A 14,427-nucleotide genomic window follows, 5' to 3' on the forward strand; every position below is an offset into this window, starting at 1 on the left:
TGCTGATATTAATCTTTTCAGGCCTATAAATGACAGATAATAAATCAATGACTCCATAAATTAAAACAAATTAAAATCAAGATGTGCTAGAGTTTAGAATTATATAAAATAATTTGCATTTAAACTAAAATAAGCATAGCCATTGTCTATACAAACCAGAGAGTTGATGCTGATGGTTCTAAACATTATATGTGTATTATACCTCTTAAATATATATTTCCTGAAGTGAACATTACATTTTTAATATCCAATATATGAATATCTTGCACAATTTCTTTAAAATATTCTATAGAAGGAATGCTAATTTTCTAATATTTATCAAATTAAATATATAAAATTTATATAGTTAATGTCCATAAAATAGCCATGGGAATCAACATGAAATATTTTTTTCAAGATTTTAATATCTACTTCAAATGCTGAAGAAGTGCCTTTTCCCCTATGGTTCTTTTTTTTATATAGTTAAGGGAAATTCTAGTCAGCAGCTTGAAATTATTGGTACCAAAAATAAAACTATAGATAAATTAAAACTTGAATTGTGCTATTTTGATTTTATTTCCCCAAATAAATAGGATGAATTGACAAATGTTGGATCACTTTTCAAGATTCAGATATCCAATGACCAGGCTCAACTAAAGGAGTCCTGGCATATGAACATGTTGCATATGAAGCATACAGATACCAAACAAGAGATGTGGTTATATTTTGATTATTGGTTTAAACCCAATGAAGACACCTGTGTTGAACTCCCAGTATTTTTTGCAGGCCAAGATCCTTTGCTTGGTAAGATAATTTTGCTTTTCTAAAACAGAAGTTTAAAACCTTTGTTAATGTTGCATAGTGACTGAATAAATATCCAAAGACTTATTTTAATGGAGATTGTAAAATGATGGATGTCACAAGTCCCTGAAGTTTTATTGGCAGAAGAAAATGGTTTGTCATTGGCTTCTTCCTAGATCTGAAAGTAATGACTGGCCCAAAGTCATGCAATTGGCTTCATGCCTAAGGCAAGACTAAAACTCACCATCTCCTGGTTTGTATCCTGGTATTTAACCACTACACCAACCTGGATCTTTACACATATTATAGCATTATCTTTATTCCATGAATTCAAAGGCCAAGCCATAAAACAATTGTCTAGTTGCAATGCTCAGAAAAATCAGATGCTGTAAACGCTTTTCAAAACAACTAGCTTTTGTTTTGTGTTGCAACAATCAAAATGGTCATTCTGAGAACAAGACATATAGCATATCCCTAGTCTAAACCATTTTAGCAGGGAAGTCATATCCTTCCAATTCCTCCATATTTCATGAGACATCTATCATAAAAGTCATGGTGGTGCAGTGGTTATAATGCAGTACTGGAGGCCTCTTCTATTGACTGCTGGCTGCCAGCAATTTGGCAGTTCAAATCTCACCATCTCAAGATTGACTCAGCCTTCCATCCTTCTGAAGTGGGTAAAATGGGTGGCCAGATTGTTGGGGGCAATATGCTGATTCTGTGAACCACTTAGAGAGGGCTGTAAGACACTGGGATGTGGTATATAAGTCTAAGTGCTATTGCTACGTGGATAAATCTGTCAAATCTACCTGTCCAAAACATTTATTTCCTGATACAAACGGTATAAAGCTGATATTGCAAATCTCAGGCTTTAAAGTAATCTTGAAGACTATTTAGTTCAACCCTCATCTGGACGCAGAAACTCCAGAATTCAAACATTCACAACAGATGATCGTCCAATTTCTAATCGAAGATCCTAAGAGAGAAAGGGCTCACCATTCTCCAGATGTAGGTTGGAACTTTATTTTATAGACCAATTGCTTGCTTTTATGAAGCAAGCAATCTCATAAAATAAAAGAAAATAAAAAGAAATTCCTGATTTCCCTTCCATGAGTACTTTGCTCATCTATTTTGTGTTATGGTCCAGTCTATTGCAGCCCTTAAGTCACCCAGTTACCTCTTGCCAAATATTTAATACTTATTCTTGCCATTATTTAATGTCCCTTTTAATTTTTGTAATGTGTGTTTTCTTTTATGTTGTACGCTGCCCTGAGTTCTTGGGAGAAGGGCGTATATAAATCCAATAAAACTAAAACTAAACCACCCAGAAGTTCCCATTATTGTCCTGTGTGCTAAACTGCTGCTGATCATGATATTCTGTCACAATGTTTACTCTTATAACTTATTGAAAATAAACTGTGATTAACAATAATATTTTTTCATGATGTACATTATGATCAGTGGTATGTAAAAACCTAGCCATTAACATGTGCTAGAGTCCTTCATATTTTAATTTTGCAGTGCCAGTGACATATTTCTTAAGGGTTTTGTTGTTTCAAAAAAATCATTCACACTTACTAATAAAGTGATTCACAAAATACCACAACATTTAAACTCATCCTTCAAAAAGAAAACCAGAAGCCTTGAAAAAAGTGATTCAAAATAAATTCTACTCTGACATAGGGAAAATTCATTTTGAATCTTCTACCCATATATTGAAAAGTCAGAACATTCAATTTAGTGGGATAATTTGTGCTAGTCATTCCCGACTCTATGGGGCAGTGCTCATCTCCATTTCAAAGCTGAAGAGCCAACACTGTCTGAAAACATCTCCATGGTCATGTGACCAGCATAATTAAATGCCGAAGGTGCACAGAACACTGTTACCTTCCCACCAAAGGTGGTTTCTTTTTTTCCTATTTGCATTTTTACATGCTTTTGAACTGCTAGGTTGGCAGAAGCTAGGACAAGTAACGGGAGCTCACTCCATTATGCAGAGCTAGGAATTCGAACCGCCGAACTGCCGACCTTTCTGATTAACAAGCTCAGCGTCTTAGCTACTGAGCCACTGCATCCCTTTTTTACCTTAGCAACTACTGTATTTTTTGGAGTATAAGACACACCTTTTTCCCTTAAAAAAGAGGGTGAAAATCTGGGTGCATCTTATGCACTGAATACAGCATTTTTTGGCCTCCTGAAACCCCACCCCTTAACCAAAATGTTGTGCATAGCTTGTAGGAGGCTTTCAGAGAGCTCCTGGGGGCTGGGGAGGGCAGAAATGAGCAAAAAATGGGCCATTTTTTGCTCAATTTTGCACACACACCCCCAGGACCACTCTATAAGCTTCCTAATGCCCTGTTTTTGAACAAAAAAAGGGCCCGTTTTTGCAAAAAATGGGCCGCTTTTTGCTCAGTTTTGCCCCCATCCCCACCCCCTTAGGAACACTCTCCAAGCCTCCTAAGAGCTATTCATGCCCTTTTTTTAAAAAAAAAACAACGGGCCCATTTTCGCTAAAATGGGGCTGTTTTGGGGAGGTTTGTAGAGTGCAAAAACTTTTTTTTTTAATTTGCGTCTTCAAAACCTTGGTGCGTCTTATACACCAAAAAATACAGTATATATATTCCACACTTGACACATTTTGAATTGCTTTTAAAAGTTTAAATATTACAAATTTTAAAATTTACAAATTTTAAATTCAAAATGGGAAAAATATACTGTACACTGAAGATAATCTGTAATTGGAAATAATATTTTTGTTCATTCCATATATCACTGTATTATTAAAAATCTTGCATTCCCCAATTTCCCCAAATGAGTACTGCATTACAAAAAAGCAGGAAAAATGAAATGTGAAAATTAGTTTATTGAAACTGAACAACATCTGATGGCAGAGCTTAGATCTTTCATCAAGACATCTATTTTTCCACACATCCAATTAAAAAGAAATAATCTGCTGAAGGAACACCCAGAAATTTGGCACGGGGTACATGTAACAGCTTTTCATTTTGTGCACATACTAGAGCACATGTCTCTAAAATGTGTGCTGTAGCTTGCTTGCGCAGCATCAGAACTACCAAAGTTCATATTGCCTGATTTTTTTTTCTCCCTGGTAAATGGAATGGAAAACTTTCTTCTTCTCAGCCTCTGCTTTTGCAGCAGGAAAACCAGATATATTTTGCTACCAAGGTTTAATGCAGTTTAATGAGAATGTCTTTGTACTCAATCCTAGATGGAGAGAACACTAGTGCACTGTATATATAAATTCATTAATCTGATTTGAAGAGCAGTTATGCCAAAAACAGCAATAGAAACATCGCTTTATCAAGAATACAATTTGTCAGATCTCTGCACAGCCCTTTAAAAACTTTGGCCCAATTTTACTTTTCTTCATACAGCAATGTAAACATAAAATCCCCACTGATAAATTATATTTATCTTTCCTAATTTATCCACATTAATAAATAAATAGCATGTAAATAGCATGGAATGTCCATTGCCTACAGCTATGTCTGGATCTCTGCAAGACTTTTATCAAGATCCCTAATTATGTTTCTCATTAAAAGTTAATATTGTGTACTTGACCAGCTTTCCTAATATGTCACTGTCCTGAGGTACTACTATTCCATATCTTAGAACTCATAGTCCACATCACTATACCATGGCTTCCATGAGTCTGATATTTATGGATACAGATATACCCCAGCATTCTATGGTGTGTTTCTTGACTGCTAGATCCTTTTCTATATATGGTTGCTCCTAAAAGGCAGAAGCTACCCATCCTTTCAATATCTTCATTTTCAATTCTAACCAAGTATGTACCAATGCTGGAGAATGCACAATGCTGGTTGGTGGAACATATGATCAACAAAGCAAATGTCTCAACTGATGAGAAAGGAAGAAGCTATATCAATTCAAAGAAAGAAGTTCTGCAACAGAAGCATGTTTTTAAATTTTGATTTGATTTGTATAGCCACCCATCTAAGAGAAATTCTGGGCAGAGAAAATAAATAAAAACATAACTGAATTGTTCAGCTGAAATAACTCTTCTCTGGAGAACATAGAGGAGGTCCTTAAAATACAGGAATATTCATTACCAATGATCAGAAAAAAGTGGGTTAACCCCAGGTCAGAAAAGTGATTTATGAAAATACGTCAGATGTCATCCACTCTTCAAGTGGCATGAAGAGAAAAGAGGGAGGAGGAGAAACAAAATACTGCTACTGTAACTGTTCTAGTCCGAACTACTTTATAGCGCTGTAACATAGTCAAACAGAAGACCAAATGCAGTGGATATGGGTAACAACTAGAAGCAAGAGACATGTACAAACTGGAATAGGAACAGTTTTGGATTTCTACAGATGAAACAATTTCAGAGAATTCAGGAAAAGAAAGAAATCAGCAGAGCTAGTGACAGGATGATGGATCCCTAAAGGGTAGAAAGGATGCAACTGTGCCCTACAAAATATAAACAGCAAATAATGGCATTGTAATTGGTGATTCACTTCTATTCACTAAAATAAACATATGCTGACTGAATCCATAGGCCCGTGATGGTGAACCTATGGCACACATGCCAGAGGTGGCACACAGAGCCCTCTCTGTGGGCATGCACACTGTCGCCAGCTGCTCTTCCAAGTTTCATTGCATGCATGCACGCCAGACCAGCTTCTGGCATGCATGCATGCGATATAACCCATGCGCACTAGCCAGCAGCTCTCATCCAGGTTCCGGTGCTCTGGTGCATGTGCTTCAGTTTCTGCACTCCTGAAAAGTTTGTGCTGAAAAGTTTAACCATCACTGCCATAGGCACTGAAATGATCAAGAATGTGACAGAACAACTACTAAAATTATAAAAAGCATTGACAATTATCTTTTCCTGCTGAAATACATGGAAACAGAGAGTAGGGCAAGGACAACAAAATATCAATGTTGGAAGTAACTTCAAAGAGGGACATAAGAATACTATAAATCAGTGGCTGGGTATCAATATGGCATCAAAAGAGGAAATGTGGTTTCTGAAATTATGAGTTAATCTAGATAAAAGATTATTTACTCAAATCAGTTGTGCGTGTAGACACACACACACACACACACTATGTTCGGTCAAAGAATGGAAAGTTTGATTATAAGAACTTCAAGCTAAATTCTGTGGGAGAAAAAAATGAACACCCTGAAGTAAGGCCCTCAGGAAAAAAAATACTAAATAAAAAAGGAATGTTGGTGAAATAGGGCCTCTTAAACTACTCACTGAAAAATCATAAAGAATATTTGCTAATACAATTCTTGGCCTTCATTGTCTATGCACTATTGTTCAGAATTTGAAGAAAAAATAATGTGAGTTTCAGTTCTGATGAACAGCAGTTACAGAATGGAATTTGTTCAAAAGGATCAGAAATCTTAGAAAATGGAAAGAAATTCTATTGTATGTTAAGAATATCCATTCTTGCTCAAAAATAAAAATGAATGAATATGACAATGATGTAAAGATTTTCTGGGGTTAAATAAGTTGAAGAACAATACTGTTGTCGGGATTCATTGTTACCCTTTTTACTCAAAAGAAAATGTGGCCACTATCTTACAAGAACAAAAACTCATGCAGTTGTAATGATGAAAGATTTTAATTATCCAAACAAATGTTTAGAGACAAACTCTGCCAAAAATGGTCTTTCAAGAACTATTGGTTATCTGTTTTGTGTCTTTTATTTTTCTCCCCCTCTCCCCCATTATTGATATGGATGGATCGGAGAATGCTAATCAGATCAGTAGATCATACAAAGCAAGGGAGAGGTGAACATAGCCCCTGGATCAGGGGGTGGCCCGTGGGCCAGATGCGTTATGTGCAAGCCACGCCCACCCCAGCTCTGCGAAGGGAAAAATATCATGAAACATCATGTGACAGAACGTGATCCACTAGTTTGTCATCCGTGCCCTAGATAGAATACCAAGGATAGAGGGACAAGTGAAAGTAAAAAGATAAAATAAAACAGAAAATGCAAAGTAATTAGAAAATACATTTTGAATATATTTTAAGGGGGATATTTGGTTTAGTAATACTACTCACAGAAAAGATCTTGGTAAATAATTGATTGGAGATTTATATTTATTAATAGTGCAATGTGGTTGCCATCTAATCTCAACAATTCTTCTCATTATAGTACTATATATTTCTTTTATTTACTTCAGTTGTTGAGTATTCTATCCAAGTACATACTGGAGACAGGAAGAAAGCTGGCGCCAGTGGCAATGTTTATTTTTGTATTTGTGGAGATAGAGGTGACTCAGGAAAACAATGGCTTAATAATTCTAAAACAGGACCAATCACTTTTGATAGAGGACAGGTAATACATACGTACGTATATATGTATTTATTATGTAATAGGTATGTATATGATTTTAATATAGATGTTTCAAGTGTAAAGAATAGTTTCCTTATTATGTAATGGCATGAAATGGAATTATGTTTAACCAAGTACTGGTCAACTTTGCTATGTTCACTTGTTTAGCCATCTTCCCTATTATTTTAATGCATTCTGTACTTTTGATTCAGATCTGTGTATAATCAGTATAAAGTAACAACCCTTTGCTACACTCAAAAAATGTGAACATAATTTTAATAAATGGCCTGTAGGTAGTGCTAACTAATCAACAATTGAGTCACATGTCTTTTGTTAACAGCAAATATATCCCATGATATCAGCTATGTTCAGATATATACAATTGATTTATCGTGATCTTAGCTATAGAATATTTGGAACAGCACCAGAAGTTGCTTTAAGAACTGCCTAGAGCTTAAGGGCAACCTATTCTTACATAGGTGGCAACTCTTGTCTTTCTTTCTCACTTCTCTCAAAAGTACAGAACACAGTAATGCTCTCAGTATTTCAAGGTCAGCTGAAGTGATGGCAACCATGAGTTGGCTTCAGATTGCTTCTGAGGAATTGGAGAGAAGAAATAGTGATTCTGAACATATTCGTTGCATGACTGATGAATAAATTTTGATGAGTATAAGCTGCCATAAATAGGACCAACATGAAATATCAAAACTTATAGGCAAAACTTGTTATGATGTGACAATGACACAAGTTAATAATACAATGTTTTGCAGGAGATAGGGAAAGGAAAAGCAGTGAGGATTTAATGAGCAGTACATAATGCTATTTAAAATCAACATTTCTCTACCATCCATTATAGAAATCATATAAATTAAATGATGAATGCCTAAAAGAATCCTACTCTAGTCCAGTATATAACCTCTGAATAAGGTTAAATCTAAGATGCTTCAGAAGTAAGTAAAAATCAAAATTCATTGGATTTTATTTATTTGATTCTAGAAGCTCTGTTACTGGAACAATGAAGAAATCCAGGAAATACTGTATGCTTACATAACCCTATGATCTAATATTTGCAATAAAATGAAACTACTCACTGACACTTAAGATGTCAGCTTTATTGCACAACCTTTTGCTATGACCTTGCAAAAATGACTTATATATATTGAAATGTTTATCTGTGCAGAGGAAAGAAGCCATGTTTACTGAATTAACCATTAATAGCTGATAGACTTTGCTTCATACAAAATCAACTATATCAACTTTTCTCAAATTATAGATGGATGTTTACCAAATCAAAGCAGTGCATCTTGGGAAGCTGAATCAAGTCATTGTCGGGTTCAAAGGTTTGAACAAAGGTATACTTTGTGAGAGAGGGAGGGAGGGGCAGAAACAGAGAGAGAATGTGGAATGAAAAGCGTTATAAGGAGTCCTGGAAAGACCATTGCATTGCTTTGGATAATAAGTAGAAAAACCAAACTAATGCAAATATTGCATAGAGGAATGGGGAAACAGCAACTCAGAATAATTAGGAAAAGTTACCAATCAATCAGAATACAGCTGGGAGGAACCTTTGAGGTTTTTTAGTCCATCCCCTTGCTCAAGCAGGAGAACATATGCCATTTCAGACAAGTGACTCTCCAGTCTCTTCTTAAAAATCTCTAGTGATGAAGCACCCACAACTTCTGATGGCAAGCTGTTCCACTCGTTAATTGTTCTCACTGTTAAGAAGTTTCTCCTTAATTTCATATTGCTTCTCTTCTTAATTAGCTTCCATCCATTTTTTTTTCTGGTGCTTTCAAAAATAAGTTTACCTCCACCCCATGGTGGGTTTCAAAAATTTTTGGAACCTACTCTGTGGGTGTGGCCTCCTTTGTGGGAGTGGATTGCTGGCCATGTGACCTGGTGGGAGTGGATTGCCCGCCATGTGTTTTTCTCTCTCTCTCTTTCTCTCTCTCTCTTTCCTTCCTTTTGTCTCTCTGTCCCTTTTTTCTTTTTTTCTTTCATCTCTCTCACTCTTTCTTTCTTTCTTTCTTTCTTTTTCTTTCTCTCTCTCTCTTTGTCAGTCTGTGTGTGTGTGTGTGTGTGTGTATGTGTGTGTGTGGCACTGGTGGGTTTCAAAAATTTTTGGAACCTCTTCTGTAGGTATGGCCTGCTTTCCGGGTCCACTGATGGAATCTCTTCTAACCGTTTCGGTAGATTTGATGAACTGGTTCTACCGAATAAGTGCGAACTGGTAGGAACCCACCTCTGCTCCACCACCTCTTTGTGGCAACCTCTCAAATACTGGAATACTGCTATCATGTTCTTCCTAGTCCTTCTTTTCTCTAGACTAGCCAAAGCCAAATCCTGCAACTGTTCTTCATATGTTTTTGTTTCCAGGCCTTTAATATCTTAGTTGCTCTTCTTTGTACTTTTTTCCAAAGTCTCAAACTCTTTTTTCTAAGGTAGTGACCAAAAATGGAAGCAGTATTCCAGGTGTGGTCTTCATAAGACTTTCTAAAACAATACTAATATTTCATGTGATTTTGATGCTATGCCTTTGTCTATACAACCAAGGATTGTATTAGCTTTTTTGGCTGCTGCCATACATTGCTGGCTTATATTCAAGTGTTCATCTTCTATGACTCCAAGATCCCTTTCATAGTTACTGTTTTTAGGTTTGGTTTAGGTTTATTCGATTTATATGCCATCCTTCTCCCAAGGACTCAGGGTGGCGTACAACATTAAAAGAAACACATAATACAAAAGTTAAAAAGAAATTAAATAAGATATCCCAAACCCAATTAAAATTGACAATGACATTTTTTAAAAAGAATTAAAATTAAAATTAACAGTAATCAATAATTTGTTTTGTTTTTTCAGGCCAGGCTGGCTTGCTGGAAAAGCCAACATTTTAGGGCGTGTCGGAAGGACCGGAGGTCGGGGATTATACAAAGCTCTGGGGGCAGTTCATTCCAGAGGGAAGGCGCTCCCACAGAGAAGGCTCTCCCCCTGGGGGTCACTAGCTGGCACTGTCTGGCCAATGGCACCCTGAGGAGGCCAACTCTGTGGGATCGCACTGGACGATGGGAGGCTACCGGTGGCAGTAGGTGGTCTCGCAGGTACCCTGGGCCTAAGCCATGGAGTGCTTTAAAGGTCATAATTAGTACCTTGAATCACACCCGGAAGACAACCGGCAACCAGTGCAGGCCGCCTAAAAGGGCAGGTACCCTGGGCCTAAGCCATGGAGTGCTTTAAAGGTCATAATTAGTACCTTGAATCGCACCCGGAAGACAACTGGCAACCAGTGCAGGCCGCCTAAAAGGGGTGTAACATGGGAGTACCTGGGTGCCTGCATTCTGGACCAGTTGAAGCTTCCGGGTGCTCTTCAAGGGCAGCCCCATGTAAAGAGCATTACAGTAGTCCAAGCGAGAAAGGACAAGGGCATGAGTGACTGTGCACAGAGCATCCCGATTCAGAAAGGGGTGCAACTGACGTACGAGGTGAACCTGGTAAAAGCCCCCCTGGTCACGGCCGTCAGGTGTTCTTCTAAACTAAGCCGCATATCCAGGAGGACGCACAGATTACGGGCCCTCTCTGAGGGGGCTAAAATTTCTCCCCCTATCATCAGAGATGGAACAAGATGCACAAATCAGGATGACGGAAACCACAGCCACTCCATCTTGCAGGGATTGAGCTTGAGCCTGTTCCTCCCCATCCAGATCCGCACAGCCTCCAGGCATCGGGACATCACGTTGAGGGCATCGTTTGGGTGGTTTGGGGTAGAGATGAAAAGTTGGGTATCATCAGCATATTGATGATACTGTACCCCAAAACCATGGATGATCTCACCCAGTGGTTTCATATATGTTGAACAGGAGGGGTGAGAGAACCGACCCCTGGGGCACCCCACAAGTGACGCACCTCGGGGTCGATCCCTGCCCTCCAGTCAACACAAACTGCGACCAATCTGACAGGTAGGAGGAAAACCACCATAAAACGGTGCCCCCCACTCCCAACCCCTTGACTCGTTGCAGTAGGATACCATGGTCAATGGTATCGAAAGCCGCTGAGAGGTCTAATAGGACCAGGACAGAGGAACAGCCCCTGTCCCAGGCCCACCAGAGATCATCGACCAATGCGACCAATGCCGTCTCTGTGCTGTATCCGGGCCTGAAACCCGACTGAAACGGATCCAGGTAGACAGCTTCATCCAGGGACTGGGGAAGCTGACATGCTACCTCATTCTCAACAATCTTCACTACAAAGTGAAGGTTGGAAACCGGACGATAGTTGGCTAAAGAAGCTGGGTCCAGGGAAGGCTTCTTAAGGAGGGGCCTCACCACCGCCTCCTTCAAGGCAGTGGGAAAGAACCCCTGTCTCAACAAAGTGTTGGTAATCTCCTGGAGCCAGCCTCGTGTCACCTCCCAGGAAGCCGAGACTAACCAAGAGGGACACGGGTCCAGCACACAAGTGGCAGCACTGAGTCTCCCCACAATCCTGTCCATGCCCTTGGGGGTCACAGGATCAAACTCATCCCAGATGGTCTCCACAAGATTCATCCCCGTCGACTCGCCTGAATCTACCCAGTCAGAGTCCAAGCCTGTCCGGATCTGAGCGATTTTATCCTGCAGATACTGAACAAATTCTTCAGCTCTATCCTGCAAGGGGTCTTCCCCAGCTCCTTGGTTAAGTAAGGAGCAGGTCACCCTAAACAGGGCGGCTGGACAGTTATCTGCAGATGTGATAAGAGCAGAAAAATGTTTTGCCACTTTTATCGCCACTAAGTAGGATTTAATATGAATTCTTACTAGTGTTCGATCAGATTCGGATCGGCTGGCCCTCCAACCACTCTCTAGGGTCTTTTTCTGGCATTTCATCTCCTGGAGCTCCTCGGTAAACCAGGGAGCTACCCGGGATCAACACCGGGTCAGAGGCCGCAAAGGCACAACACGATCCAAAGCCCCAGTGGCCGCTCTATCCCAGGCTTCCACTAGGGCTTCAGTCGAGTTGTGAGCTAGGGATTCAGGAAATGTCCCAAGCTCCATCAGGAACCTTTCAGGGTCCATCAGGCGCCTGAGGTGGAACCATCTAATCGGTTCCGTCTCCCTCCAGTGAGGGGTAGCAGTATGGAAGTCAAGCCTGATGAGGAAATGATCCGACCATGACAAGGATTGGATAGAAATATCTCCTAAATCTAGATCATTCATCCACTGCCCAGAGACAAAAATCAGGTCGAGTGTGTGTCCCCCATTATGAATGGAGTCTTGAATTAACTGAGTTAGGTCCATAACCATCATGGAAGCCATGAACTCCCAAGCTGACTCAGATGTCTCGCCAATGGAAGGCAGATTGAAATCCCCCAGAATCATAAGCCTGGGGAAATCAACCGCCAATCCAGCTAACACATTTAGCAGCTCCGGCAGGGCCGATGAAACATAGCAGGGAGCTCTTGGCTGGTGAAACGCCCAGAAGCCTGGTAGGCATAATTCACTAAGGAGAACACCCCCCTCTTGGCCCAACCAGGTCTCTGTAATGCATGCCAGGTCCGCTCTACTCTCTTGTATGAGGTCGTAAATGAGGGGAGCCTTATGTACCACGGACCTGGCGTTAAGCGATACCAGCCGGAGACCGGGGTCCTGTAATCCCGAGTACCCAGGGGTGTGAGAAGGGTGATGAGGGTTGGAACGTGCGATCACTCTTAAACAGCAGACCCACATCCCCCAAACATAATTTGGCCCTCGGCCCCCACCATATCTGCCTCTCCCACAAACAGTAGAGATGGTGGACCCCCCAATGGAATGGCTTAATGTCTCCCCCAGAATCTCAACCCTTCCCAGCACTCCCGACCCGCACCCATTAGTTAGCTCTGGCCTGTGCCCTGACAGACTGCCCCCCAAGCCTGTCTGAGCAATCCGTATCAACACCCCCGCCCTCCCTTTAAAATTTGATTTTAAAACCCCTGTAAAAAACACCTAAGCAGTCTCTTCTTGAGCCGGATTTCACCTAATCTGTAGTTGTACTTTGTTTTTTCCTGCCTAAATACAAAACCTTGATTTTCTCCACATTAAATTTCATTTTGTTGGATAGGACCCATTGTTCAAATCTGTCAAGATCTTTTTGAATCATGAGCTTGTCTTCTGGGGTGTTGGATACACTATAGGCAGGAAACCCTATAACATTTCAGACAAGCAGCTATCCAACATCTTCTTAAAGACTTCCAGTGTTGGGGAATTCACAACTTCTGGAGGCAGCTGTTCCACTGATTAATTGTTCTAACTGTCAGGAAACATCTGCCAGCTCCTTCAGCTGTTCCACTGTCAGGAAACATCTGCCAGCTCCTTCAGCTGTTCCACTGATTAATTGTTCTAACTGTCAGGAAACATCTGCCAGCTCCTTCAGAATTCTGGGATGTAATCCATTAGGTCCCAGTAATTAATATTCATCAAGATCAGATAGGTGTTCTCTACTCATTTTCATGTTTATTTTAATTTTTATTTCTACTCTACCTTTTAGAGTTATGTTTTTGATAGGTTGGGCTATAGGTTCCTTTTGCTTGAAGACTAAAGCAAAGAATGACTTAAACACTTGTGCTTTTTTTCTGCTGCCTCTTACTTCTTTGCCATCTTCTCCCTTGAGTGGATCTACTGTTTCATTTTTCTTGTAATTTATATTTAGGAAGAAACTTTTTATTTTCTGTGACTTTTGTTGCAAATTTTTGTTCATTCTGAGGCTTTGTTTTCCTGACTTCATCTTTGCATATTTCAGTTATCTACTGATACCTTAGTTATGACTCTTTCCATTTTTTCTACTTGTCCTTTTTCCTTTTCAGTTTATCAGAGAGATCTTTATGCAACCATACTGTCTCCTTGAATTTCTTGTTTTTCTTTTTCAGTGGTATTGTGCTGGCTGGGCTTTTATGATCAAAATTTTCAGTTTCCCATGCTTCTTCAGTTGTTTCCCCTTTAGGATTTCAATCCATGGAATTTTTCTTAGACTGTCTCTGAGTTTGTTAAAATCAGTTATTTTGAAGTTTAAGACACTGGCTGAACATATTTTATTGCTGGTGTTTGCATTATATTTAATTCCAATATGATGTGGTCTCTCTCATTCAAAGTTCTGGCAACTTCAACTCCTTCTATCACTTCTTCTCTATTAGTAATAATTAGGTCCAGTATAGCTTTCCCCCTATTTTCCTCCTCTATCTTTTGGATGCCAAAGTTGTGAGCTAGGTTGGTTAGGAATCTTTTTTATCTTCCTTTTGCTGCAGAGTTTGTTTCCCAATTGATATCAGGATAGTTAAAGTTTTCTATTACTACTGTGGTGTATTTCCTAC

The 14,427-nt window shown here is 39.6% G+C and overlaps 1 protein-coding gene across 1 annotated transcript in view; it reads left to right on the forward strand.

The window, feature by feature from the left end:
• The window catches only part of RP1 (RP1 axonemal microtubule associated), a 211,589-nt gene that overhangs the window by 150,347 nt on the left and 46,815 nt on the right, over positions 1 to 14,427 (forward strand). Inside the window, 3 exon segments of the mRNA XM_032222943.1 lie at positions 573 to 783; positions 6,964 to 7,118; positions 8,389 to 8,467. Coding sequence (XP_032078834.1) covers positions 573 to 783; positions 6,964 to 7,118; positions 8,389 to 8,467 — 445 coding nt within the window.

This window comes from Thamnophis elegans, chromosome 8, assembly GCF_009769535.1.
Source record: "Thamnophis elegans isolate rThaEle1 chromosome 8, rThaEle1.pri, whole genome shotgun sequence".
NCBI classification, from domain to species: domain Eukaryota; kingdom Metazoa; phylum Chordata; class Lepidosauria; order Squamata; family Colubridae; genus Thamnophis; species Thamnophis elegans.